The 26252-nt window shown below is 55.5% G+C and overlaps 1 protein-coding gene across 1 annotated transcript; it reads left to right on the forward strand.

Annotated features, from left to right (window-relative positions):
* Positions 1-7369: 7369 nt before the first annotated feature.
* BCAN (brevican) lies at positions 7370-19755 on the forward strand. The gene is made up of 13 exons (XM_087828177.1): positions 7370-7460; positions 7990-8472; positions 8787-8961; positions 9237-9364; positions 9834-10127; positions 11688-11921; positions 12476-13117; positions 16548-16655; positions 17237-17395; positions 17985-18067; positions 18436-18580; positions 18852-19042; positions 19368-19755. The coding sequence occupies exons 1-13, from the start codon at positions 7370-7372 to the stop codon at positions 19473-19475; spliced, it is 2841 nt and encodes a 946-aa protein (XP_087684303.1). The 3' UTR covers positions 19476-19755.
* The last annotated feature ends 6497 nt before the right edge of the window (positions 19756-26252 follow it).

Consider the following 26252-nt stretch of genomic DNA (forward strand, 5'->3'; position numbering starts at 1 on the left):
TCTCCTAACACAGCTGTGCCAGCCTTGAGCACTGCCTCCATTCTCCCCTTTGGCCCCACTTGCGCATCCCCATGGCATAGGCCCCAGGTGCCTGCGTGGCACGCAGGGCCTCAGAGAGAAACTAAGCTGCCTGGGCCCCTACCCCCAAGCCTGCGGAAGTGGGAGCAGGTGTTCAAGGGGCTGGGAAGGACAGGCTCTTCCAGTGGCCACTGCGGTTGGGAATCCAGTGAGGAAGGCTCCAGGCTGACACTGAAGATGGAGCACTCTTAGGGTACGAGAGCTCAGAGGGGAGATTCTGTTTCTTCAACTTGGAGGGTGACCTCAGCCGACGGGGGAGAGGCAGGAGATTGACTGTCCTCATCTGGAGAGACTGGAAAACTCCCCAGGGCTCAGGAGGCTGGGAGGCAAGCCAGCTGGGCTGCACGTGGGGAAGGGAGGAGAGCTCCCCCACTCTCCCTCCTCTCTGTCTTCTCTCCACCTCCCCGACTCTCTGTCCCCTGAGAGAGACAGCTCCGGGCCCTGGCAAGACCCTGACCTTGGAGGCAGGAGACTCATTTTGGTCATGGTCAGTCGTTACCTGCCGTGTGACTCCAGATAGTCACTTCACCTCTTTGGGTCTCAATTTCTTTGTCCAGGAGATACCTAAGGTTACCTGAGACATTCTCCTCCTGTTACTCGGCCAGTAGTTCTACTTGAAATCTGACTTGCATTCTCCCTGCTTCCATTGATTGTGTTTGCTGTCAGTCAGGCCCTGAGGGCCCCTTTCTGAGACCTAGAAGGGAAGGTATTGGTTTTTGCCTCTGCTCAGAAAATGAATAGAAATGGGAGGGTGATCACATGGCCATGGGCTAAGATGTAAGTGAAGACAATAAAGGAAGTCCCTGATCAGCAACTGTCAGTGCAAAGTATGATTAGACTTCAGTGTGAATTTTTACAGCTGGCAATGTTGGAAAAGTCTTGGGGAGGTGTTTATTCCTCCCCTAGGAAATCCTCAAGAATGGATTCCCCTCTCAAATACTGAGCCCCCATCCCATTCACAGAGGAGTGGCCCACTGACTACCTGGCCAGGAGATCTGGTGGAGATTACTGTGTATGTGTGTGGGGATGGGGGTGGGGTGGGACATGTGCTTCCCTTACCCAGCCCAAGTGCAGTAGATATCACCCAGTACAGATGTCACCCAGTGCAATAGACGTCACCCAGCATAGTAGATGCTGCTACAGAAGAGTAAGTGGTTTCAGTGAAACCAAGACCTTTTCAAGGTTTTGCCACTGCAAATGGCAAAACAGGAGTTTGGCCTCAGTGCCCATGACTCAAATCCTGGCTCTCATCAAGATCTTCACAGCAGCAGCTGACTGTTCTCTCACTATGTCTGGTTTCCCACCAGGGGTCTGCGTCTTGGAACAGACTGTTCGGTAGCAGCCCTTGTCCAGATCCAGGTGCTGCTGGCCTCAGTCAAGGTTGGACTCCCCCAGGGCACTAAACTGTGCCCACAGTTCTAGTCATGAGGAGAGTTGGTGAGGAAGGTCACTTTCTCTGTCTTCCCAGGTCATAGACAGGTTTTCTGGAGGCAAGAACTGTGGTTACATGTGAGCCACCACTGGGATTGAATTTGAACCATTTGGTTGCCTGGCTCCACTGTGCCCTTACCCTTAGGGAGAAGAGCCATATGGGGACAGGCTGGATGTGCACACGCATCTGAGACTGTCCTGGGGGAGGGGATTCTCTTTCAGCCTGGGGGATACAAGGTCTGGGTGGAGCCAAGGGAGGTCCTTGGGCTACCAGGTGCTGATCTGTCCTAAAGGCCTCAGATCCTTCTCTTCACTAGAGGACTTGGAGCAGCATTCCCAAGGCCTAAAATAGTGCCTGGTCCATAGTGGACAGTCAGTTAATATTTATTTAATAAAATCAATAAACGGAAGTCTCTTCCTCCCCAGACCATCCCCAGAACATTGCTCTGTCCCCTTCAGTCTCACATCCCTGCCTGGGGCATTTCTCTTACTGAGGGACTGTACCACCCTCCATCCTAGGTCTTCCTGTCCTGTCTCTACAGGAGAAAAGTCTCTGGGGAGGGGCCAGAACTCCATCTTTAGATCCTCAAGGATTGGGGGGGAGGAGCTTTTTGTGTGTGAGCTTCTCTAAGGCCTTGGAACCAAGTTCATAGCACTGGGAGTGGAAGCCCAGGCAGGGGTGAATGGGGCAGTTGGGGCATCCAGTAGAAGGGAGCCCAGAATTCCCATACAGGAGGGACTTGGGTGCAGTCCAGATGGGAGGACAGTAACCTGCCCTTAGTCTGCATTTGCATTGCAGGCACCTCACTTTCCTTGGGATATTTGGGGGGGTGCTGCTGAAGGTTATGGGGATCAAAGCCTCAGACAAGCTCTCCTCGATGCTACCACTGGTGTACAGGGAGAGAATCCAGGCGTCTGGCTGTCCTGCCCACAGTCTGTGCCAGGGGCTTTGCCTGGCGTCCCAGGAGGGGAGAAAGAGGAGGGAGGGGAAAGAGAGCCTGGGAAAGAAGAGGGAAGCAGAGGCCCTGGAGCTGGGGAGGGGGGTGTCATTGGTATTCTGGGCGCTGAGAAGTTCCCAATGGCTGGGCAGCAGTCAAGGCCCACCTCCTGGCACCAGACTGCACATTCATCTGCGACAGCCCTGGCCAGGGGGCCCTCTGGGCTCCCAGCAACCTCTGCATTTTGCACATTGGTTTGCTTGAGCAGTAATGTTCGTTCACAGGGCCACCCCGCCCCCACCCCAGCTCCCCCGTGTCTAGAGATCCTGACTTGCTTTGCTTAATCTATGAATCTGCTGTCTAACCTCACCCTTCCAGCTGCAAAGTCAGCTCCTTCTCGGTTTGGGGAGTGCAAGCACCACAGGAGACAAAACCAATCAGGACTTCCTCCAGGGAGGTGGCTAAGGTCTTTCGCATCTCATCTGGCCTCCAAAAATCGGGCTTCCCTCCCCCATTCTTATGTGTGCGTGGTGTCATTCTCTCTCCTTCCTTTTCCCTAGTCTCAAAGTCTGAGTCCCTCCTCCTCTCCCCCACCAAGGGGAAGTCCCGCTGGCTGTCTAACTACCATCCCTCCAGCTGCAACATCATCCGCTCCCTCCCCGCCCCGCCTGCCCTCCCTCCCTACTCCAAGTCTTCGGCTTCTCATCTCCAGGAGGATGTCCTACTTCGCTCGTCCTTGCTCTCTCCACTGCCGCCGGCAACCGACGCCGAGGAGGCAGCGGGTCCCGTGACTTTTCCGAGCCCCCCGCGTTCTGGGCCAGGGGGCGGGGGCAGCCCCGGGGAAGGGCAGGGCGGGACGGGGGGAAGAAAGGGGGTTTTGTGCGGCGCCCGGCCCGGCGCCCTCTTCCGAGCATCCTGCGGGCCCAGCCTCCGCTTGCGCCCGCGCAGTCCCCGCCGCAGTCTCAGCCGCAGCAGCAGGACCGAGCCGTGGACCCGGCGGAGACCCCCAGGGGACGCGACAAACTTCGCGGCGCCGCACCCCAACTCTGGCCCTCGGCCGCACGCCGGTAGGTGAGCGCGACCGCAGCCCGGCCGCCGGGACCCGGGAGGGAGAGAGAAGGGCGCGCCCGCCGGGCGCCCAGGGGTCCGCGCCCCGCACCCCGCAGCCCTTGCCTCTGAGGATCCGGGGCGTTCCCACCCCTGATGCCTCCGCGCGCCGGCGGCCCCTCCTATCATCTCTGCCCCTGGCACCCCCACTGGTGCTCGCAGTCGGACCAGCGGCCCCCTTGGAGCCCACGGGAACGCCCCTCTCGGTCCTCGCGCCCTCCCCGCCGCGCGCTCCGTCTCCGCCCTCGTCTCGGGCTGCGGGCGGTGGTCCGAGCCGGCCCGGCTCCCTGCGCCTTGCGGGCGGCACCGCGACGGGAGCCGGGGCGAGCAGCCCTTGCTCCAGGGGCACCTCCGGTAGCCCCAGGACGGCCGGTAGGAGCCGCTGTGGCGGGTAATCCGGCGCCCACTGGAGCTGGAATCCCACCCTGGCACTTACTTGTTGTGACCTTGGTCAAGTTAGTTGACCTCCCTGAACACCAGGTTCCTGATCAGTGTAATGGCCGAACAGCTTTTTCCCCCCACAAAGTTAAGGTTATACCTGGGAGGCATTTAACAAGGGCCTGGCTCCGGTACCACTCCTGCCTCCCTTCCTAGAACTGCCAGGAACTCTCCCCTATTTCCAGAATAGCTCTGCCCACGTGGTTTTAAGAGGACCATGAATTTTGTTATCACCACTAATATCTGCATTACTTCGCCCTGTCTGGGTGGCTCGGTTGATTGTGGTTGAAGTGTCATCCCCAGCACCAAAAGGTTGTGGGTTGGATTCCATGTCAGGGCACATAACTAGGTTGTGGGTTCTTTCCTGGTGGCGGTGAGTTTGGGAGGCAACTGATCAATGTTTCCCTCTCACATCGATGTTTCTCTCTCTCTACCTCTCTCTCTAAAATCAATGAAAACATGTCGTTGGGTGAGGGTAGAAAAAAACACACAAACAACTGCATTACTTCTACTCCAGAAAATACCAGTAATATCAAGGGACAGTACCCATAGACCCACCCACAGTACTACCAGTGGCTGTGTTGTCATGGCTAACTTTGCCATTGATAAGAGCATCATCTACATTTCAGATTTTATACTAAGAGGAGCTACAGTAGCTCATCTGGTAATGTTGCTAATGGTATTATTAGTTGTGCTTCCCCGTAAATAGGACTATTTATACCATTACTGCAGTTACTCCTGCAGGCCCTTCGAAGGCCAGGCTGTATTGTGTAGGTTCTTGTTGCTGCTCACACATCCACTAAGGGGATAGCTGAGAGCTTCCCTCCTGTTGGGACCCGAGCTCTCGCCTCCTGTGCATCCCAGCTGATCCTGCTGAGCACTGGAGCTCGGTTCCCATGGAGCGGACCTTGGATTCCAGCTGGTGGGCATTCAGCATGGAGATGGCAGTTGTTGGGTCACACACACACACACACACACACACACACACACACACACGGCCTGGTGTTGATTCTCTGTGAATTGGGACTATGATGCCTGTGAGGGAGTTGGAGGACCATGGTCAGAAAGAGAGATGATACTGTAACAAGGGGAAAGCTTCCTGAACAGCTTGAGAAACTCAAAACAAGGACAGAAATCCAGATGCTGGAGCAAGAGAGAGCTGGAGTGAGGGACAGTGTGGCATCAGGGGAAGGGACCGGAGGACTACTGAGCTCTCAAGGTTAGGGGTGGAGTGGTGTGTCCTACTCTGGCTGATGAGAAGATGGAGTGGAGGTGGACGGGTGTGTGGGATGGAGAAGGCAAGGCCTGGATCCCTGGGTCTGAGTCTGGTGCCTGATGAGGGACGCCTAAGTTTTCTCAGGGCTCCTAGCTGTACCAAGAAGGGACTAAGGCCCAAGCTTGGTGTGATTGGCAGGTGGGGTGGGGTGGCAGAGCTCTCTAACTGTAAGAACTGTACAACTAGGACCTCTCTGTCTCTGATCAGTGATTCCCATTCCTAGAGGTGGGGGTGGGAAACCTTCTTGTTCCAGGAAAGCCAGGTCCTCAGCCTCAGATATTCTCCTTTCATTCCCCCACCTTCATAACAGAGGCAAAAGGGGGGCCCAGGGCATTGCCAGAGTGGCTCCAACTATATGGGTTTCTGGGCCACCCATCAGAGAGCTGGGACCCAGGTCTGTGAGCAGCTTCAGCCCAGAGAGAGGGGAGGGAGGGCTCCAGGGAGAGACCTGGCCTAGGACCTGGCACAGCTCAAATGCATGGCTGACAGTCTCCACAGCACCACAGGCACTGGGTATTCATCCGCAAAGATCCCCCAACCCCAGAAAACAGTCTTCCCAAGGTGCCCCCATATCCAGAGCCAGTCTCAGCACCTCTGATCTGGCCACATCAGAGGTCAGAGAGATGCCCTGGGCCACTCTATCTGACCCCTGCCACTCCTCCCCCAACTTTGACCATGAGGAAATGATGCCATCACAGTGGGGGAAGCAGAGGCTCACACTGATGAGGAGGCATCCTCAGTAGAACCTGGAAGAAGACCGGGCTTTCTCATCAGCTCAGGCTTAGGAAAGTGGTACATGTACAAAGGCAGGGAAGATGGAGGTTGAACAATGGGCCTGATATGGGAATGAGTAGCCAGGGGGAATAAGTCTGATCTCTAGTAAGTCTGGCCTGCAATCTAACCTTCATCTCTCCTGCTGCACCATTGGTCTGTTCCATGGCAGACTTGGGTCTTCATGGTCTTCTAATTCTAGCCTTACCCTTAAAGATGACATTGGACACTAGCTCCACAGCCTTCTGTCCTGGGGGCACATTGGCCTGGTGCCTGCCTTGGCTTCACTGGGGACTCAGGGTCAGCGCTATCCCTCTCTGGGCTCCATTTCTCAATGTTACAGCCCCATCCCTCCATTATGAGAGTGTAAATGCTGTGAGATCTTCAGAGAAATACTCTGGGTTCTCAAAGAGCTTCTTATAACCAAGGGCAGGAAGGAGATAGCACCTCTCATTTATTCTCACCCACTCCTCTTAGCCCACCCCCCAATCCAGAGTTAGGGTGGGGGAAGGGAGAGACTGGATGGAGGCCAGACTGGCAGAGACAGGGGCTTTGTCCCAGCTAGTTTCTGAGCCAGGAGATCCGGTGGGAAAGCCTGTGCCAGACAGAAAGGAAAGGCTGGGAGGAAGAAAAGAGAAGGCAGCCAAGGAGGGGGCGGAGGATGCTGGGGAGTAAAGAGAAGAGTTTCCTTATAAGTAATGATGGGGTGGAGGAAGGTCAAGGAGGGGCTGTACTGGGGAAAAGTTGTGCATTGCCTGGGTTCAGTCTAGGAGGCCCTCCTGGAGGAGGCCAGGTGGCTATGGTACTCAGGGAGAAAGGGATAAGAAGGGAAGGTTGGGGGGGTTCTGTGGGAGGAGAAGACTCTGGGTATGAAGAAGGAGTCTGGCACTGGGAGAGGCAGAGAGAACTCTAAACACTTATAGATATATAGCACCCACCACTCATTCTATATGCTATAAGCATTTATTGAGCTCCTACTGTGTGTTGGATGCTGTGTATTTGTACAGGATTTTTTAGAATATAAAGTGTTCTCAAAACACACAGCCTCATCACAAGCTGTGAGGTGGTAGTAATGGTGCTCTTTTACAAGAAAACAAAAGCCCAGAGAGGGTAAGGAACTTGCCTTAAGTCATACAGTGAGATGACTAGAAATGAGGTATTGGCTTTGAATAAGAATCTTGGTCATCAGAAACAGAGTGTTGGTGAGGTGGAGGCATTGGACTTCTGGGGCCAGATGTGAGTCCACATGGATATGTTGGGGAGCCAGGGTAAGTCCATCCTGAGGTCTAACCCTATCTTTCTTCCTCAAGTCCCCCCATCAGCCTGCAGCATGACCCCACTGTTCCTGTCCCTGCTGGCAGCCCTGACCCTGGCTGGGGTCCCTGAGGCCTTAGCTGATGCCTTGGAAGGGGACAGCTCAGGTAAGCAACCCGCTTAGGGTCATTTCCTCTGTCTCCTGCATCTTCCCTGTGGTAGGGAGTGGTCTCTTGTTCTGCCCTAACCAACCTCTTTCAGCTTGGGGGGCTCAGGGAGGAGATAGAATTTGGAGGACTATGGGGAAGGGTCTGGGCTGGGACCCTTTGAAAGAAGGGATGAGTTGTGGGTCCCTGGTAGGATGTGGAAACTTGGGGTAGGGCTGGGGAAAGGCACAAGATGCAAGGTTGCCAGCCTTTAGAGTGGAGGGTGGGAGACCCTTGGGACAGGATGAGGGGCTGGGAGGCAGAACAGAGGTGGAGTTGGAAAAGATCCTGAACAGACTGAGAAATTTTGAGCACAGGACTGTAGGACCCAGGGAGCAGGGTTTGAAGACCTTGGGGGGGGGGGGCAGGAACCTTAGGGCAGTACTCTGAGGGTGAATTGACTGGGAGATTTCAGGGATCTGTCTGGGGATCTAGAGGTGAGTTTGCAGGACCCTGGGGGCTGGGGCCCAGGTTGTTGGGGACAGTTTAGGAAAACCCAAAGACAAGGCCGGGGAATCTTGGGGTGAGACGGGAGGGATCCTGGAGAGGGGCTTGGAAAGCGGGGCTGAAGTCGCAGCCAGTCCTGCCCCGCCCACAGAGGACCGGGCCTTCCGAGTGCGCATCGCGGGCGCCCCGCCGCTGCAGGGCGTGCTGGGCGGCGCCCTCACCATTCCGTGCCACGTCCACTACTCGCGGCCGCCGTCGGGCCGCAGGGCCGTGCTGGGCTCCCCGCGGGTCAAGTGGACCTTTCTGTCCGGGGGCCGGGAGGCCGAGGTGCTGGTGGCGCGCGGGCTGCGGGTCAAGGTGAGCGAGGCCTACCGGTTCCGCGTGGCGCTGCCCGCCTACCCCGCGTCGCTCACCGACGTCTCCCTGGCGCTGAGCGAGCTGAGACCCAACGACTCGGGCATCTACCGCTGCGAGGTCCAGCACGGCATCGACGACAGCAGCGACGCAGTGGAGGTCAAGGTCAAAGGTGAGAGGGCAGCAACCGAGAGAAGTTCAAAGAGGGGAGGGGAGGACTCTGGCCCTCAGGGAGCCCACAGTCTGAGGGGGGAGCTAACACCTGGAAGACAATGACCGATGAGATGCAGAGATGCAGGCCTTTGTTACCTCCTTTCTCTCTTCAAGTTGGGGCAAGTTCTACCTAGAGTCGAACTTAAGCCTCTTATTCTGTAAACTGAATGTAACCTGGACTTTACCTTTTGTGGACAGATGAGTGACAAGAAGGGTGAGGGGAGGTCAGTGTGCAGAGTGACCATGCCTCTAGGAGTCCTCTCTGCCCCTCAGGGGTCGTCTTTCTGTACCGGGAAGGCTCTGCCCGCTATGCTTTCTCCTTCGCTGGAGCCCAGGAGGCCTGTGCCCGCATCGGAGCCCGCATTGCCACCCCTGAGCAGCTCTATGCAGCCTATCTTGGGGGCTATGAGCAGTGTGATGCTGGCTGGCTGTCCGACCAGACTGTCAGGTAGGCTGGGCTGTGGACCGGGAGCTTCTGGTTGTCTCGGAGGTAGCTGTGGCCTCCGGTTCTGCCAGGGGCTGCCTGCTGCCTCAAGCTGGTCATACAGGGCTCCCTGCCTCCTGGGAATGAAGTTGGTCCGTAGAGAATGGGTGGGGACCTGCCCTGGAGGTGTGCATCCCCGCAGAGCTGGGAGGACAACTGGCTGCATGGAACAGCAAGGTGATTTCGGAAGGCCACCGTGGGACGGCTTCCTGGTGAAGGTGTCGGTCCTCCCTCCCCAGGTATCCCATCCAGACTCCACGAGAGGCCTGTTATGGAGACATGGATGGCTTCCCTGGTGTCCGAAACTATGGAGTGGTGGACCCGAATGACCTCTATGATGTCTACTGTTATGCTGAAGACCTAAATGGTGATTGGATCTGAGGGGTTCCCAGGGGACAAACCCCTTATCTAATGCTGCCCATGGGTCTTCCTGGGGCCTCTGCTGGACCTATTGCCCTTCATGTGTTTAAGGGGGAAGCCAGGGGTAAGGAAACAAACTTGACCATGGCAAGTTCATGGTCAAAGCCTCAGGCACGCATAGGAGACTGAGTTTGCACTTTCGCTTTCCTGTTACCTGCTGTGCATCTCTACTTCTTAGCATCTCTAGGCCTCAGTTTCCTTTTTAGCAGCATGAGGAAGTCGGGCCAGGTTCCTCTGAGCAATAATATCCATCCTGAGGTTCTATCCAGACTTTGATCCTATGAAGTAAGATAATTGACTCCATGTCACAGATGAGGAGATTGAGGCCTAGAGAAGCTTGCCCAGGGTCCCTGTGGGAACCCAGGGGAGAAGGGGCTACCAACTTCCTGGCAACCCCGTCTCCTCTTCCCCACCAGGAGAGCTGTTCCTGGGTGCTCCCCCAGACAAGCTGACGCTGGAGGAAGCACGGGCATACTGCCAGGAGCGGGGAGCAGAGATCGCCACCACAGGCCAGCTGTATGCAGCCTGGGATGGTGGCTTGGACCGCTGCAGCCCAGGCTGGCTGGCCGACGGCAGTGTGCGCTACCCCATCGTCACACCCAGCCAGCGCTGCGGTGGGGGCCTGCCCGGTGTCAAGACTCTCTTCCTCTTCCCCAACCAGACTGGCTTCCCTAACAAGCATAGCCGCTTCAACGTCTATTGCTTCCGAGGTGAGCCCGCCTTCCTGCAGGGATTGAGACCAACCTCACAGAGTCAGCCCTGAAGTCCTGCCCCAACTCTGAGCAGTTCCTCTCAGGCCTTTGCCATTTGCCTGAAGGAGGCTTGGGTCATGTTCAGCTTGTCACTAGCGTTTAAATTCTGGTCACATCCTCTGGCTTGGCTATGTGGCCTCCAGGAGTGCTCACTTCTCTGCATCTTCTCACCTCCCTCCACATCAGTAGTCCAGGCTTGGCTCTTCCAGTTTCAAAACTGCCTCTCCCATGTTGGGCTACCAACTATATTTCCATTTCTGGCCAGCTCATTAGCAGAGCAGAGATGACTGACAATCTCTGAATCCAACAAATGATTTGCTCTAGTTAACCAAATGCCCTCAAGAGCCATTAAAGGGGTTTCCAGAACCTTCAGCTTGAAAGTGTCATATCTTTAAACACCAAATATTGATGGACAGATACAGGTTCCCCCACAGGGAGCAGGTCCTTAAGGACTGTTGGGTGTAGAGATGGCTTCCTGCCCACATCTTATATTGGGAGATGAGGGGGGCAATGCCTGGGACCCCCAGAGGCACAGGGCCCAGGCCAAAGGTGACTAAAGCTCAGGGAAAATGGAGAGAGGAACTGAATCAGGAGGCGTGGGGAGATGACTCTGGTTGCAAGCAGGTGGAAGACAGAGGCATGCAGGGCACAGGTTTGCTTATCTGGTATTAGCAAGGCTCACTGGAGCAGGTGACAAGGGCAGGACATGCTGTCCTGTTTCATCTGGCTGAGCACAGATGGCCCTCAGGGCTTTTCTTAGCCCAATTCCACCTTCACTTCATTGGTTTTCCTCTCTTGGTTTACTCCCCTAGAGGCAAGGTAATCTATTCTAAATCTCTGCTATTTGAAGGGAGCAGACCCCGGAAGGATAGGGTGGCCCCTTCCTTTGCCTCAGTACTGACATCCTCAGGTGTTGACCACTCAGTGTTCTTCCTGCCCTGTGCCCTTCAGCTCTCCTAGTGGTGGCAGCCTGGCCCCTTCCATTTCAAAGGTCTTGAGATGACTGGGATCCCTCACATCTTGCCCCAAGCCCAAGGTGCTGAGGCCATTCTGTGCAGCCTTCTGCTGACATCCCTTACTCATGGGATGATCTCTCCCCTGAGCCTTTCTTTACCTTTCTACCTGAAACAGTATTTCCCATCCCACCTCCTTCCTCTGCTTAAGTTTTCTTTATATGGTAACATTCTAATACTTGTTTGTTTGCTTATTACCTGTACCTAGAATATAAATTCCCTTGTGGGCGGGAAGCTTGCTGTTTTGCTCTTCACTGTATTCTCAATGCCCCGGAGAATGCTCAGCATGACATGTAGTGGGAACTTGATTAATGCTTGAGGAACAAGTGGTGACATCCTAGGGTGCTTCCATGGCCCCATGGGTGCTCCACAGGAAAGATGAGAGAGAACTGAGGGAATTCCATGGTCTCTGAGTTAAAACCCAGAGCCCTCACATGTAAGCTATGACCCGGGGGGACAGAGCCACCTATTTAATTCCCCTACTGGCACTTAACTCCTGCAACAGACTCTGCCCAGCCCTCTGCCACCCCTGAGGACTCCAATCCAGGCTCTGACTCAGCCTCTGATGGACTGGAGGCCATTGTAACAGTGACAGAGACCCTGGAGGAACTGCAGCTGCCTCAGGAAGCTGTGGAGAGTGAGTCCCGAGGAGCCATCTACTCCATTCCCATCTTGGAGGATGGAGGAGGTGGAAGCTCCACTCCAGAAGACCCAGGAGAGGCTCCTAGGACCCTTCAAGGTAACTCAAGTCCTTTAGTCTGGGCAGGTCTGCACCTGAGAGGTCAGGGGCAGGAGCCCAGCTTGATAATGGGGCTATGGCAGCTCGGCTCTGCCCTGTACTTTCTCAGCAGCTCAATGGTGCAAAGCATCTCTCCTGTCCCTCTTCCAACCTTTGCCTTTCCAGCAAATTCCACTTCCAACTCTCTGGGTCTAGAGATATTTGGACTAAGGAGCTTCCCTCTGGGAAGGACAAGCCTTTGTTTGGTCTCTCCTCTCCCTTACCTACCCAAACTAGACTAGAGAATTTTCACAGACTAGGAGAGGGAGATGCAAGGACCCTGTTTCCCCAGGCTAATAATGACAGCTCACAGAGCCTTCTCAAGTGTTGCCTCAACATTGCAGCTGCTATTGAAACTCTCCTGGTGTGGAGCAAAGACAGCTTCTCCCCAGTGCAGGCTCTGTCCTCTGCCCCAGTCCCCACCCTCCCCAGCTGCCTTTCTCCCCTGCCTCTTCCATTCTTCTTCCGGTGGGGGGGTGCTGTCCCTGGTGCTGAATCCTCTGTGCTTTGCCTAGAATTTGAACCCCAATCCGTTGTACCTCCCATGCGGTCCTCAGAAGAGGAAGGCAAGGCATTGGAGGAAGAAGAGAAAAACAAAGATGGGAAAGAAGAAGAGGAGGAGGAGGAAGAGGAGGAGGTGGAAGACGAGGCCCCGTGGGCCTGGCCCAGCGAGCTCAGCAGCCCAGACCCAGAAACCCCTCTGCCCAGCGAGCCAGCCCTAGACCAGTCACTCTCGCGGGCATCCCAGTCGTCCACAGTCCCACAGCCTGCTGCATCGCCACCTCCCAATGGACAGCCAGGGGCTCCCAGGCCTCCAAGAGTCCTAGGACCACCCACTGAGACTCTGCCCACTCCCTGGGAGGGGAACCTGGCATCTCCACCTTTCACTCCAACTGGGGCAAGAGAGGTGGGGGGAAAGACTGGGGTTCCTGAGCTGTCTGGAGTCCCTCGAGGAGAGAGTGAGGAGACAGGGAGCTCCGAGGATGCCCCTGCTCTGCTTCCAGCCACACAGGCCCCTGAGGGTACCAGGGAGCTGGAGGCCCCCTCAGAAGAGAATTCTGGAAGGATTGTCCCAGCAGGGACCTCAGTGCAGGCCCAGCCAGTGCTGCCCACTGACAGCTCCAGCCACGGTGGAGTGGCCGTGGCCCCCTCATCAGGTAACTTTGCCCAAGGCTCAGCTTCCCTATTTCTCTTCCTCCTTTTTCTACCCCTACAGCTCTGAGCCACCTCACCTGTAGTCCTTTAACCCACCATTGCCCCAAACTCCTGTCCTTTGCCTTTATTCTACTACCCACCTCTACCTGTGGGTTTCCTATTTTGGATACCCCACCATGTGACTTCCACCCCAGCTCTGATTCTTCACCCTATGGCCCCCAATGCCCTGAACCTCACCCTAAGACACTCTTCCTGTTTCTGAAATGCTCACTCTATTACTCCAGCCCCATCACTGACCACCTTAGACTCTTTCCTACTCTTGGGCTCTCCACCTGTGACTCACATCTCACCCACCCCACGGATCACCCTCATGCCTCATGCACTAGGGAGCCCTCATCTCCTGTTGCCCACTTCAAGGCCCAGGCTGGTCTCCCACTGCTCCCTTCCCCCTTCCTGGGTGCCATGCCCTTCAGACACCTCCCACTAATATCAGGAAAGCCTGGGACCCCATCCCCACCTCTCAACCTCTGGGGTCCAGGAGAGCCCTTAATCCCACAGAGCCTTAAGCGACTACTTCTGTGAAGTATTTTTTCATTTGTTTCATGGAAAACAAACCTTGGAAATAAATCTCTATTAAATTGCTTTATAACCAAAACTCTGGCACCCTCTCTCTCCACCCCCCGCTGTCTGCCCTTTACATTCCATAGATTCATGTCATGGGTAGTTCTGTGATTCTTCTCTCTCTCTCTCTCTCTCTCTCTCTCTCTCTCTCTCTCTCTCTCCCTCTCTCTCCCCCCCCCTCACTGCTCTGCCTTGCTTCCTTTTTCATCTTCAGCCTGAACCCTTTCCTGTCCTAGCAATCTAACAGCCCCTTGCTGTTCTCTCATCCTGTTCTCAGGTCTCTCTCCACTTTCCTTCCTGAGTGCTGAGATCCAAAATCTGACTGTACACATACCCACAGGAGTCCTTGTCCATCAGCTGCATGAGTGCTGGGAGGTGTGGTCCCTCACCCTTGGAGGGGAGAAGCCTCCACAGCCTGGAGTGTGTGTGTGTGTGTGTGTGTGTGTGTGTGTGTGTGTGTGTGTGCGCGTGCACGCACATTTGTATTCATTTCTGGTCCATCTCAATGGATCCCATATAGAGGAACATATACAGAGTAGTGATGAAAAACTCTCTCAGCCTAGGTGTGGTTCCCTGAGGTACCCCAGGGCCCATGCCTCCCTAGGGGGCCCTGCATCTCAGCAAGGGAATGGTGTCTAACTTTCATCCCACTGTCCACAGCCTTCCTCTCCTCCATTAACCCCTGCACTAATGGCCATCCCAACCCCTTAGGAAGAATATTTTTACTCTCCCTAAACCCAAAGGATCTCAAAGTCCCTAATGCTGAGAACATACAGATCAGGAGGCAAGGGGAGAGAGGGAGTAGAGAGGGAGGGGAATGGAGAGATAGGTTCTGGCATTTTAGAGAAGCCCTACCTGCTCAGGGAAGGTTGAGCTTCCGGATGGAGGCCCCTGCAGAAGGCTGGGATGCCCTCAGTCCCAGGAACCATTCTCCCAGATGGCCCAGGGTGGCCCTGGTGTCCCTGCATCACATCCAGGCTCACACATTTCAACTGTTGGCTCCCTCCCAGCTGGCCTTGGATTTCAGCGCTGGTGGGGTGGGGAGGGGTTTGGTGGGAAGAGGAGCACCATGGGCAGTTGCCCACCTGGAGGTCGCGGAAAGGTCTTCTGGCTACTGTTGCAGCAGAATGGAAGACAAAACTCTCTGGTCATGTATAGTAGCTGGCGCAGACGGGGAGGAAGGCAGACCAGAAAATCTCACCCTAATCTACCCTTCCTGGCTCAGGTTCAGCCAGAGGGGAAGGACCTATGGCCTGGGCAGGGCACCAGGGACCAAGTTGGAGAGTTTCTGTCTCCCAGGATTGGAGGATTGGAGAGAAGACAACAGAAAGAGCAGGAAAATGTGAGGAATGAGGGAAGGGTTCAGGACTCCTACCCTCTGTGGGGTCTGGTGCTTAAAGGGTTAAATAAAACACCTCCCCTTCCCCTTTTCCCTGGTGGGTAGGTAAAACTATTGGCAAGACAGGGAGAGTGGTGCTGGAACAGCTGATTCATTTTACCCCAAACAGCTAGATCACAGCAGCAAAAATTTTTGAATCAATTCCATCTTCCCCTCCCCCACCTCTGCTCTGATCCCTACCAGGCATTGGGATCTTGGGCAAAAGAAAAGCATGTGGGCCTTGGCCTTGGCTGCTAGGGGGTGGGTGCCACAATCTGAAGGATCCTGCCCAAGGATGGTTTTATTGCTCAGGGCTGAGAGCCCTGAACTGTGCTGTCATTCAGTCTGTGGGGTTATCTTTCCTTGGGTCATCAGGACCAGAAAGCAGTAGAATCTGATAGCCCCTCCAGCATCCAGGCTCAGCCCCAGGATCTAGAGAGTGTCCAGAGGAGAAGGCAGGTGGCCTAGCCAGGTGGAGCTGGAGCCAGACAGCAGATTACAGGCCTTCAGGGTAGTGTATTAGACTAAGGAGACTGCCTGGAGAAGAGAGAGCCAAAAGGAGGTTGTGAGATGGATCAGAGGGGGTTCTAGGCTAACAAACCTGCAGAAAACCTGGACTAAAGGGTGAAAGGAAAGTCTGGTAAAGAGGAGGAGTCTGTGAAGATAAAAGGGGAGGCAAAGAGGTTGGATGATGTTGAGAGAGTGTGGGGGCCAACACTGCAGGACAGTGGGAGCCACTGCAGCCTCATTCCAGAGCTGGGAGAGAGGGGGTAGGGCTCAAAGTAAGGGAAGTGTATTGGATCTTCATTCACAGCTTCTGGGGCTGACTCTGCCCAGTGGACAGCAGGAGAAATGGTTAGCTCCCATCTGGCCCCCCTCCCCTAATATCAGGTCCCAGGAGCAGTGAAGGGCAGGCCACACTCACTGGTGGCTGTAGGGACTCTCCTCCAATTCCATGGAGCCCACCTGGACTGTACAGAACTGTTCTGGGACCTGGCACAATGACAAGGGGGTGGGAGACTAAACTGCCCAATGTCACCCAGCAGAGCTGGGAGCCAGACAAGAGCCAAGTCTCATGATTGACAACCCAATATCTTTCTTCTTAGTGGGGTTGGGTCCTGAGGGCCTTCCTGGCCACTTTCCCCCAGCTTCTGTTAGAGTAAACCCACACTGGTGGCCATGACAATGGCTAGCACAGAGCTGAGCCAATGCTGAAGTGGGGGCCTTGACACGACCCAGGAGGTGGAGAGAAATCCAGAATTCAGTCTGGGCTCTAACCAGAGGCAGGTTCCAGGGAGAATTTTTAGGGTGCTGTTTTAGCTCCCAGGAAAAGGGGGTTGTGGCTGAGGACTCTCTGAACCCTCTCCAGAAGGACTCAGGCAGCAGGGCCATGCTCCCCTGCTTCCCTCCACCTCACTTCTCTCCCCTCTCAGGTGACTGTGTCCCCAGCCCTTGCCACAATGGTGGGACATGCTTGGAGGAGGAGGAGGGGGTCCGCTGCCTATGTTTGCCTGGCTATGGGGGGGACCTGTGCGATGTTGGTGAGTGTGCTTGAGGGGCTGGTGGGAGGTGGGGATAGATCTGAAACCTGTACCCTGCCACAACATGCTGGTTCCAGAGGAAGGACAGAGGGCACTGTTTTTCGGCTTTGTCGTTGATTAACCTGTTTTAGGCAAATCACATAAGCTGTCTGAGCCCTACCCTCGATTTCCTCACCTGTTAAGTGGAACCAAAAATGCCTTTCTCAGGGGTTCGGTGCGGGTGGACTGCTTAGCATGCTTCTGGCATTTGGAGTCAATACATGTCAGTTTCCATTCTCCTGGGAAGAGAAAAGCGTAGGGCTCTTTTTTAGGATGGAGAATTGCAGAGACCCAGGCCGGGACTCCCAGCCCTCACCCCGGTCCCCAGTCGCTCAGAGAAGAAAGTCATCAGGTCCAGGGCACCAGGGCTCCTCCCGGCTCCCCCTCCCCCCCTTCCCTACTAGCTCTTTGGCCCCGCCCCCTGCCCTGGCCCCGCCCCCTCAGGCTGCGGCGGTGGGAGGAGCCAAGACCCTTTCAGGTGACCAGGCCCCTTTGAGCTCCCGGATCCTCCCGCCTAAGTTGCCTGCCCTTCTGCGCCCCAGGCCTCCGCTTCTGCAGCCCCGGCTGGGACGCTTTCCAGGGCGCCTGCTACAAGCACTTTTCCACACGAAGGAGCTGGGAGGAGGCAGAGACCCAGTGCCGGATGTATGGCGCGCACCTGGCCAGCATCAGCACGCCGGAGGAACAGAACTTCATCAACAGTGGGCTGGGGCCGGGCGGGAGGGACCCTGGCGCCTGCTCTCTCCCTCACACGCACTCACTCCTTAACCAGCTAATTAATGACTATGTTAATGAATTAACCCCCTTATTCATTAATTCGGGTACTCATTACTTGGTTTACCTCATTCTGTTAATTCACTTTTCCTTTCTCTCCCTCCTGCCCACCCCACACGTGGGAGGTGGGGCTTCAGACGGGAAGCTGAGGTTAGAGCTGGAAATGCACCTGCATCAGCCTGGGGGTGGCCCAGGGGCCCCCTTCAGCGCTCTCACCTCCCTGGCTCTCCTACCTCTATCTGCTTTCCCCGACCCTGACCTCATTGAACGTTTTTACTGTTTTTCTAGAGTTTCCCTTTTCTAGCCCGGGTAATATTTTTCTTCTTCCCTCACCCACCACGTCCCTGCCTTCCCACAGGCCCACGTGCAGAGGTGGGAGCGATGGAAACCAGGAGGTTGGGTGGCGGGTAGGAGTTCTCCAGCGGCCACCCACCCACCGCTCGATCCTGGGGAATGATCGCCATCTGCTGGCAGCGGGGCTCACTGCACACCGTCTCCCCTGCGGTTCTTTTCTAGATCGATACCGGGAGTACCAGTGGATTGGGCTCAATGACAGGACCATCGAAGGCGATTTCCTGTGGTCAGATGGCGTCCCTCTGGTGAGAGGCTCCCGCCGCCTCTCAAGTTCTCTAGGTCGCTTCTTCGAAGCACTTCCACCTCTACCCCACAGTTACCCCAATCCTCCCTCTCCTTTTTCTTGCTCCTTCCTTTCCCCCTGCCCTTTCTCTCTCCCTGGGCCCTCCTCCCTTCTTTGTGTCCTTCTGGCTTCTCTTCTGGTTCCCATTATCCTTCCCCCCAAAGCCCCTGACCTCTCCTTGCCCCCTCCTGGGGTTCCCTACTCCCCATTCCCTTAGCCTGCCCTCTCCTGTGCCCCTCCCACCCCTCTTCCCCATGCCCTCCAGGTGCATTCCTCTCAGTGCTCCTGTACTGGAGCTCCTCACCACCTCCTCCATCCCCACCCCCCTAGCTCTATGAGAACTGGAACCCTGGGCAGCCTGACAGCTACTTCCTGTCGGGAGAGAACTGCGTGGTCATGGTGTGGCATGATCAGGGACAATGGAGCGATGTGCCCTGCAACTACCACCTGTCCTACACCTGCAAGATGGGGCTGGGTGAGGGTGGACAAGGGAGAGGAGGGGTGGGGGCTCGGGATCCAGGAACTGATGTGTGTATAGAAGGAGGGTGCAAAGCTGCAGAGAGAGTCAGAAATGGGTCCCAGGCCATGAGCATGGGAGGGATAACAAATTAGATGGGTCTACTCAGAATCCCTGCTCTTTTTTGTATCAGATTGTGGCCCACTCTTCTCATCTTCATCCTGATTCTGGGAACTGTCTGTCACTCATAGAGCCAGGCTCCCAGTTTCTGACTGTGTCTCCCCTACAGTGTCTTGTGGATCCCCACCGGAGTTGCCCCTGGCTCAAGTGTTTGGCCGCCCGAGACAGCGCTATGAAGTGGACACGGTGCTTCGTTACCGGTGCCGGGAGGGGCTGGCCCAACGCAACCTGCCACTGATCCGCTGCCAAGAGAATGGTCACTGGGAGCCCCCCCAGATCTCCTGTGTGCCCCGCAGGCCTGTGAGTGTCAAGAGGAGGCAGGTGGGGGGAACTAGCCAACAGTAGCACTGGGCTCCAATCCTAATTCTGCCAGTCACTGACTGTGTAACCTTGGAGTAATCACTACCCCTCTCTGGGGCCAAGGGAAGGAGGTGGGCTGGATGCTCTGGAGTTCTTCAGCGCTGATGTCAGAACATTTGGCCAAGCCCTGGGTCCCTTAAGGGCTGAGCCAGGGCAAGTGTTTGATGAGATGAGGCATCAAGGAGCAAGAATGCCAGAGGGCAGGCTCTGAGAAGAGAAGGGGGATGAGCCCAGGGCTGAGGGTGAGTGTGTGTGTTTTCCCCAGTCTCGAGCTCTGCGCCCAATGAAGGCCACAGAAGGACGTCAGGGGAGGCTACTGAGGCACTGGAAGGTGCTGTTTACCCCTCCTTCCAGTCATGTTCCAGGTCCGTAAAGGCAAGGCCTTGAATACTGCTGCCCCCGACACTGCCCTCATGCCCCTCCATGGGAAGTGACTACATGAGAGGGGTGGAGCTGGAGTCCAGGTGACAGTGTCTGAAGGGGCTTCTGGGAAATACCTGAGCAACTACAGCCCAGCCTAGGCCCTTTTGCCCCTACACTGAGCATCAGGTTTTCCCCTCAGGGCCTTAAATTGCCCCTAAGTGCCTCAACTGCCCCATCCTTGCCAGCCACCCTGTCCCCTCCTTTCCCCTGGGGGGCTCTGTGGCCACTCATTCTCAGTTTTTCAAGAGAATGAGTTTGCAGGATGGCATACCTGTAAGACCAGCAGGAAATAAAGCTGCATTTGGGTGCATTTGAGTTTGATGCTTCTGAGAAGAGACAGAGAGAAGTGGGGTTGGGATTAGCCTCACAGGATAAATATACCTGTGGGGTTGATTGGTTTCTGAAGGTCAGAGAAGTCCCCAAGATGTCAGGGGATAGAATAGTGACTGGCACAGAGCGGCTGCCCAGTAAGTATTTATGGGATGAAGGAGCCCTCAGGGATTGGGGGGACAGCATCAGGGTGTTTGAAAGGAGTTGGAGTGCCCAGTCAAAAAGACCTAGATGAGTTCAGTCTGGGTAGGGGCTGAGGGCCCAGAAAGAAAAGCAGATAGCTGTCCCAGTTCTGAGGTTCGGGGGGGGGGGGGGTGTCACTGGGTAGGGGGATGAGGGTGAAGGGATTGCAGAAAGGCATACTTCCAGCAGAGAAGGCAGAGATGCAGGAAGGGACACATGATAAGGGAGGAGGAGAGATCCACCAGCCCTGCTGTGGGCTGGGCTCTGAATGACCTGCAGGTCTCATAGGCTGTAGCCAGCAGAAGGCGCTGCGGCTGCAGGTACGTGCGATTGAAAGTGCCGTGTGCGCCTGCGTGAGCGGAGCCGGGCGGGAGGAGTCCTAGGGTACCGCCAGAGGGCGCTGCGGTCTTTTTTCCTGAGTTACCCAGGGCGTGGAAGTCGGAAAGCTGGGGGGGGGGGGGGGGGCAAGAAGGGGGGGAGGCGAAGGGGAGGGGTGAGACTTCCGCCAGCCTGAGCTGGCCTGGGGGCTGTGAGTCAGCGGAGGTTGAAGTAGTGAGGTCACTCTCAGAAGTGGACAGAGAATGACCAGCTGTGTGTGTGTGTGTGTGTGTGTGTGTGTGTGTGTGTGTGTGTGTGTGTTAGGATGCCATCTGTTTCCATGATGGGGGTGAATCTTCTTGTTGCAGATCCTCACATTTAACCACACGTGTGCACACTATCGTGCACACACTCCTGAGTGACACCACATTCACCCACATGAGCAGTTCTTGTTCTTTTTCCTAAAAGTCAGTAAAACCTGTAAGACGAAGAGACAGAGACAGATCCAGAGAAACAAAAGGCTGAGAGTGACAGGGAAAGACCCAGAGACAGTGAGGTAAGACAGAAAAACGGGCTCTCCAGGCCATCCTTGCCCAGCTCCTGGACCTCCTCCACCCTGTATACAAACCCCCGACCAGCTGGTCTCTGAGACACCACATTCCTCGCCTCACCCCAAGGCTCACCTGTCCCACCTTCTGTCCTCCCCAGACAGCCCAGGCTAGCATAGCTAGGGAGGAGGGCTGTTTTTTAAGGAGCTACAGGGAAGAGGATGATTTGGGGACCAGAATAGACCCCCAGTTTATCCTGTACAACCTTTCAGTTGCTCACTCATTCCATTTTTAGGCATGTCAGGATATTTAGCTGGAGTCATGAGTGGTCCAATACCAAGATGGGCCTTTGAACATAGTGCCTGAAGAAGAGAAGGCTGAGGGGACAGTGTCTTTCCTTGGGTTCTTTTTTAAAAAATATGTCTTTATTGATTTCAGAGAGAGGAAGGGAGAGGGAGAGAGAGAAACATCAATGATGAGAGTCATTGATCAGCTGCCTCCTGCATGCCCTGACTGGAGATCCAGCCTGCAACCCGGGCATGTGCCCTGACCCAGAATCAAACCTCCACCTCCTGGATTGTAGGTCGATGCTCAACCACTGAGCCATACTGGCTGGGCTGTCCTTGGGTTCTTAAGGGAAGTTCTCTGAGAAGTATATCCTCACAGACATGGAGTTTAGAAAGCAGGTTGTATTTCCCAGAGAGACCCTGGGGGTGAGCTGGAAGGGACTTTGGTTTCCCAGCCCCTTACTTAACACTTTCTCATTGAATCTGTTCCCCCCCCCCCCCCCCAAGCAGTAGACAGGGGTCCACCATCTTCTCTGATCTGTGGATGAGGAGCGGTCCAGAAGTTGATACAGGGCTGGAATTCGAATACTTCCCCCCACACACACACACTTGCTGGGCTGCTTGGGCATGACTGCCTAAAACGGAAGCCTTCTGGCTTTATTGGGCTTCCTGGGGAAGGGAAAGCTGGACCAGGGGTGACTCAACACCCTGCACTGAATCCAACCCTGATCCAGGGAGGGACAGAGAGAGAATGGGGCCTGTCTTGGCCTGGGGAAAGGGAATTGACCCCTCACGAGTGTCTATCTCTTTGGGAGGCTGGAGCAGGGGCACACCTGTATCTGCCTCTGCCTCCGGGATGTACCACAGACCTGCCAAGCCCTGGGTGTGTGGTTAACCCTCAGCCTTTCCCACATGTCTAAAATGGGGTCCCCCCAGAGTTTCCTGTTCCCTGGGGATGAAGGATGAATGGGAGATCAGAGAATGTATTGGTATTAATGGAGGAGGGAGGTCCAGCCTGGGTGGAGGTCAGGGGCTTGGGCATTGCAGAGGAGCCTAAGAGCCCAGTGAGATGAGCCTTCCAAGGTCCTCAATAGCCATGGCCCCCAGCTTCCCCCCAGGCTGCTCTGGCCCACACCCCATCTCCTTATTCCTCCCCCAACCCCCACCTCCCCACCCTTGACTCATCCACGATGTGCTGACTTCACTGGGGTCTTTGTCCCAGCCCTGAAGCCCTGTCTGTGGGCCTGCTTCTGGGCAGAGAGAAAAGGGCCCCATTGTCCTGCCTGCCTGCTGTGACAGCAGCTCCCAAAGACTCCCCAAAATGCTCAGCCTATCAGACCCCTTTGGGTGGGAGGGAAGGATTCCCGTGGGGGCTGCAGTCAGGTCCCTCTCTCCTATTCCCCAGACTAGAGGTCCTTCCTGTGATCTAACTTCAACCTTGCCTGCTACAAAGCAACCTCCTTCCTCCTGGGGAGAGAGAACTAAAAGATTCAGGGCACAGCACAGGGAGGGGCTCGGGAAGGAGAAGAGGAAAAGGCAAGAGGGTGAAGGAGGAAGGATGTGAGAAAATGCCCTCTGGGAGACTCAGCTCTACTCAACCGCCTGGGGGGAGGACCTGTGGCCCCTGGTGGTCCTTCCTGAGTCTCTAGATAGCTTAACAGAGGGAAGGCTGTTGGCCACTTTGGACTGGAGCACTTAAGGGGAGCAACCCACAGCCACCTGGCCCATGTTCTGTGGACTCCAAATGGCATCTAGGGACTCTTAATATCATTGACAAGGGATATTTCTCTGTGCCTCAGTTTCCCCATCAAGGTGAGTTGAAACTCTGGCATACAACTTCCTGGCGAATGAGATGAGTAGAAAAGGAAAGAATCCAGGAGACACCAAGTGATTCAGGAGTTGGAAGAGATGGGGGGGGAGGGTGGAAGGCAGAGGAGAGGTGATGGGGAAGGAGAGTGAGTGGCCAATGAGGCTGACAGGGAGGAGTGTTCTCTTAGCAGGGAAGATGGAGCCCCAGAGGATCTAGGAGGGGCCAGAGCCAACCAGTTGGGCACCTTCTCATTGCTGAAGTCCCCCAGCCACCCTTCCTGGGACCCTGGGGCTCCGGTTTATCAGCAGCTGACTCCACAGCTGCTGGGAAGTGGTTCCTCGACAGTGGCCCCCTGGCTCCTGACTCCGTTTATTTCTGGAGTCACAGCTGAGTCATGGGGATGGGGAAAGTGAATGGGGCTGAAGGGAGGGGACTTTGAAGCTGGGAGGGGAGGACACTATTGGGGGAAGAGAGCTCTAGGATCTGGGCTCTGGATCCTGGGGTCCACTCTTTGGGACAAGAGGGACTGGTGCTACAGCATCAAGAGCAGGTGTTAGGGCCCAGCCAGCAGTTGAGCGTTGACCTAGGATCCAGATCGCAGTTTGATTCTGGGTGAGGGCACATGCCCGGGTTGTGGCTTGATCCCCAGTCAGGGGCGTGCAGGAGGCAGCCGATCAATGACTCTCTCATCATTGATGTTTCTCTCTCTCTCTCCCTCTCCTTTCCTCTTTCTCTGAAAAGATATATTTTTAAAAAACCCCCCCAAAAAAAACAACAAAAAACAAGTGTTAGGTGACAGGAGGGACATCCACACTGGAGAGCCTGGAATAATGGGCTTGAGGAAGGAGTGGGGAGCAGGAGGCAGAGTCTCCTGCTCCAGAAATGCTGGCAAAGAGGCAAGCCTGACCTGAGTGTTGGGGTACTGGGTTAGAAAGAGGGGAGAGGGAACGGGGCTCCCAGAGTGGATGGAAGCATATGGGATCTCAGAGCGCTGCGAGGAAACAGGACCGTGGTTTCCCCTACGCTCCACTGCAGGCTCTATGGACCCTCACCCCAGGCCATTCTGTCTCTCTTGCCCCCGAGCCAAGTCGTCCCTTCCCTGATCAGGTGACTTGAGACTCTCCTCATATCTTTCTAAGGTGGGCCTGTGGACTCAGGAACAGGTGCCTGGGTCCTTTCTTTATTCACAAGAAGCCTGTTCTTTTCCCACCTACTATGAAGATCCACCCTGCTGCAGGAGCCCTTCCAGAGCTTAGCCTCCCCTCTGGGCTGGGGGCAGGGCCCCATAAGGACATAGGAGCCTGTCCTCAGCCCAGAGCCCTCTTGGGTTTCCTGAGCTTGGGTGGGTTGGTCTACATTCCCTCCCCTCTCTGTGAGCAGCCTCAGAGAGCACATTCCAGTTGAAATTAAATCACATTCTTCTTTCCCTGCCTGGCAAGAATGGCATAGCTGACAGCAGCTGTGACACCACAGGGTCAAGTGGCAGCAGCTGGTTCCCCAAAGAGGGGCTGAGAAGGGGGAGCTGAGGGGAGCTGAGGGGAGCTGAGGAACCAGGGCCTTTGGAAGTAGTGAATGAGTCTTTGCTCTCAAGAGTCCACAGCAAGAGGGGCAGCCCCTGCAGCAGAAGGGATAAAGGTGAGACCACAGGGTGTCAGAGCTGTGCGGAGCTTCAGAGGATGAGCCAATTATGCAGATGAGAAAACCAGGGTCCCCGGCACTACTTTCCAAAAGGACCCTGAAGGACACCCTCTCTCCATCCCTGAACTGGGCCCCCACAACAGACATGAAGGCTCAGGGGCCCTTTAAGAGGCCCCACTCTGAGCTCCCTTGGCTGGAGCCCAAAGTCTCAGCCTTTGATTTCCTCTGAGACTCTGGCAGCCACAGGGACAACAGGGACAGCATCAGGCTGGGCTGAATGGAGAGCTCAGCCCTGACCTCACCCTCCATGGCCCTCAGCCTGCACAGCCTTATAAGGAAGTGCCCCAAACAAATGAGGAAGCCACCTAGGGAGGGGGGCCCAGGCCCACCCTGCCCCCACCCCACTCAGAGGCTATGTTTACCCAGAGGAGGCCCTAAAATAACCTCCCACTTGTCCTGCTGGTGGAGAGAGTGTGCGGTCTCCTCATTCCCTTCTCTGGAGGGGACGCCACCCTCCAAAGTGCTTCCTGTTGTCAGACTTCATCTCGGTCATTCATTCCTTCATTAGTTCATTTATCCAATCCAAATTTCCTGAACACCCTTGGTAGTAGGCTGGACAAAGGCCTTGTTTTCTGGAGCTTTCTACAATGGCAGGATCCTCCCAGGTGCCACAGTCCCCTGGATCTCCTATTCTCTGGCCTCTCTTCCTGCCCCTGCCCAAGTGTTTCCTCTGCCAGGAGTTTGCTGGGGGCTCTGTATGGGTGATCTCAAGGCCAGCAGCCCTCCAATTCTTGTCTCCAATCTGATCCTCTCTCCTGAGCTTCATATCTTACCCTCCATGAGGGCAGTTCCTCTTGGAGCTCACAACTTCCTGCTGGATTCTTCAGCTCAGAGATGGGACCACTGTCTCCCAGCTGCCCAGGCACTGCCATATCCCCCTATCTCCCACAGTGGATCACGAGTCCTGAGACTCTGCTGCTCTTTTATGCCTCCTCTCCGTCCCCCTGCCACCATACCCCGACTGTTGCAGTAGCCTCCCTGAAGCACCCCTGCCCATTCCAGGCCATGCTCACAGTAACCAGAAGGGTTTTTTAAAAATGCAAACCTGGCCTTGGCCATTGTGGCTCAGTTGGGTGGCCGTTGTTCAGGGAACATGCCTGGGTTGCAGGCTTGATCCTCAGTAGAGGGAGTGCAGGAGGCAGCCAATCGAAGTTTCGCTCTCACATCTATGTTTCTCTCTCTCTCCCCCTCTCCCTTCTTCTCTCTCTAAAATTCAATTTCAAAAATCTTAAAAAAAAAAACAAACCTGGATTTTTGCTCCTCAGCAGCTCCTCATATCCCTCAGGGAGAAGTCCATACTTTCTGGCTGCCTGGCAAGGCCTCGGCCACTGACCCCCACTCGCTCTCCAGTCTCACTATCAATCTTCTCCCTTGTCTCCACCCTCTGGCCACACAAGCCATCTTTCTGTTCTTCAAATGCACAAGCTTCCCCCTCCTGCCCCAGGATGGTGCACATGGTGTTCCCTCTGACCAGAATCCTTTTCCTCCCTCCTCCCACCACTGAGAAGCTCCTGCTCACCCTTCAGGTTCTTAGGGTAGCCTTCCCTGGCCGC

The sequence above is a fragment of the Miniopterus natalensis genome, chromosome 19 (genome assembly GCF_054644295.1).
Source record: "Miniopterus natalensis isolate mMinNat1 chromosome 19, mMinNat1.hap1, whole genome shotgun sequence".
Lineage (NCBI taxonomy): Eukaryota > Metazoa > Chordata > Mammalia > Chiroptera > Miniopteridae > Miniopterus > Miniopterus natalensis.

Excerpts from the sequence above, each read along its gene's own strand:
- BCAN (XM_087828177.1), top strand. The coding sequence starts at position 7,370 with ATGACCCCACTGTTCCTGTCCCTGCTGGCAGCCCTGACCCTGGCTGGG. Across the intron at positions 7,461-7,989 it reads CTTGGAAGGGGACAGCTCAG|GAAAACCCAAAGACAAGGCC; the intron begins GTAAGCAACCCG and ends GGGACAGTTTAG. Across the intron at positions 10,128-11,687 it reads CAACGTCTATTGCTTCCGAG|ACTCTGCCCAGCCCTCTGCC; the intron begins GTGAGCCCGCCT and ends CTCCTGCAACAG.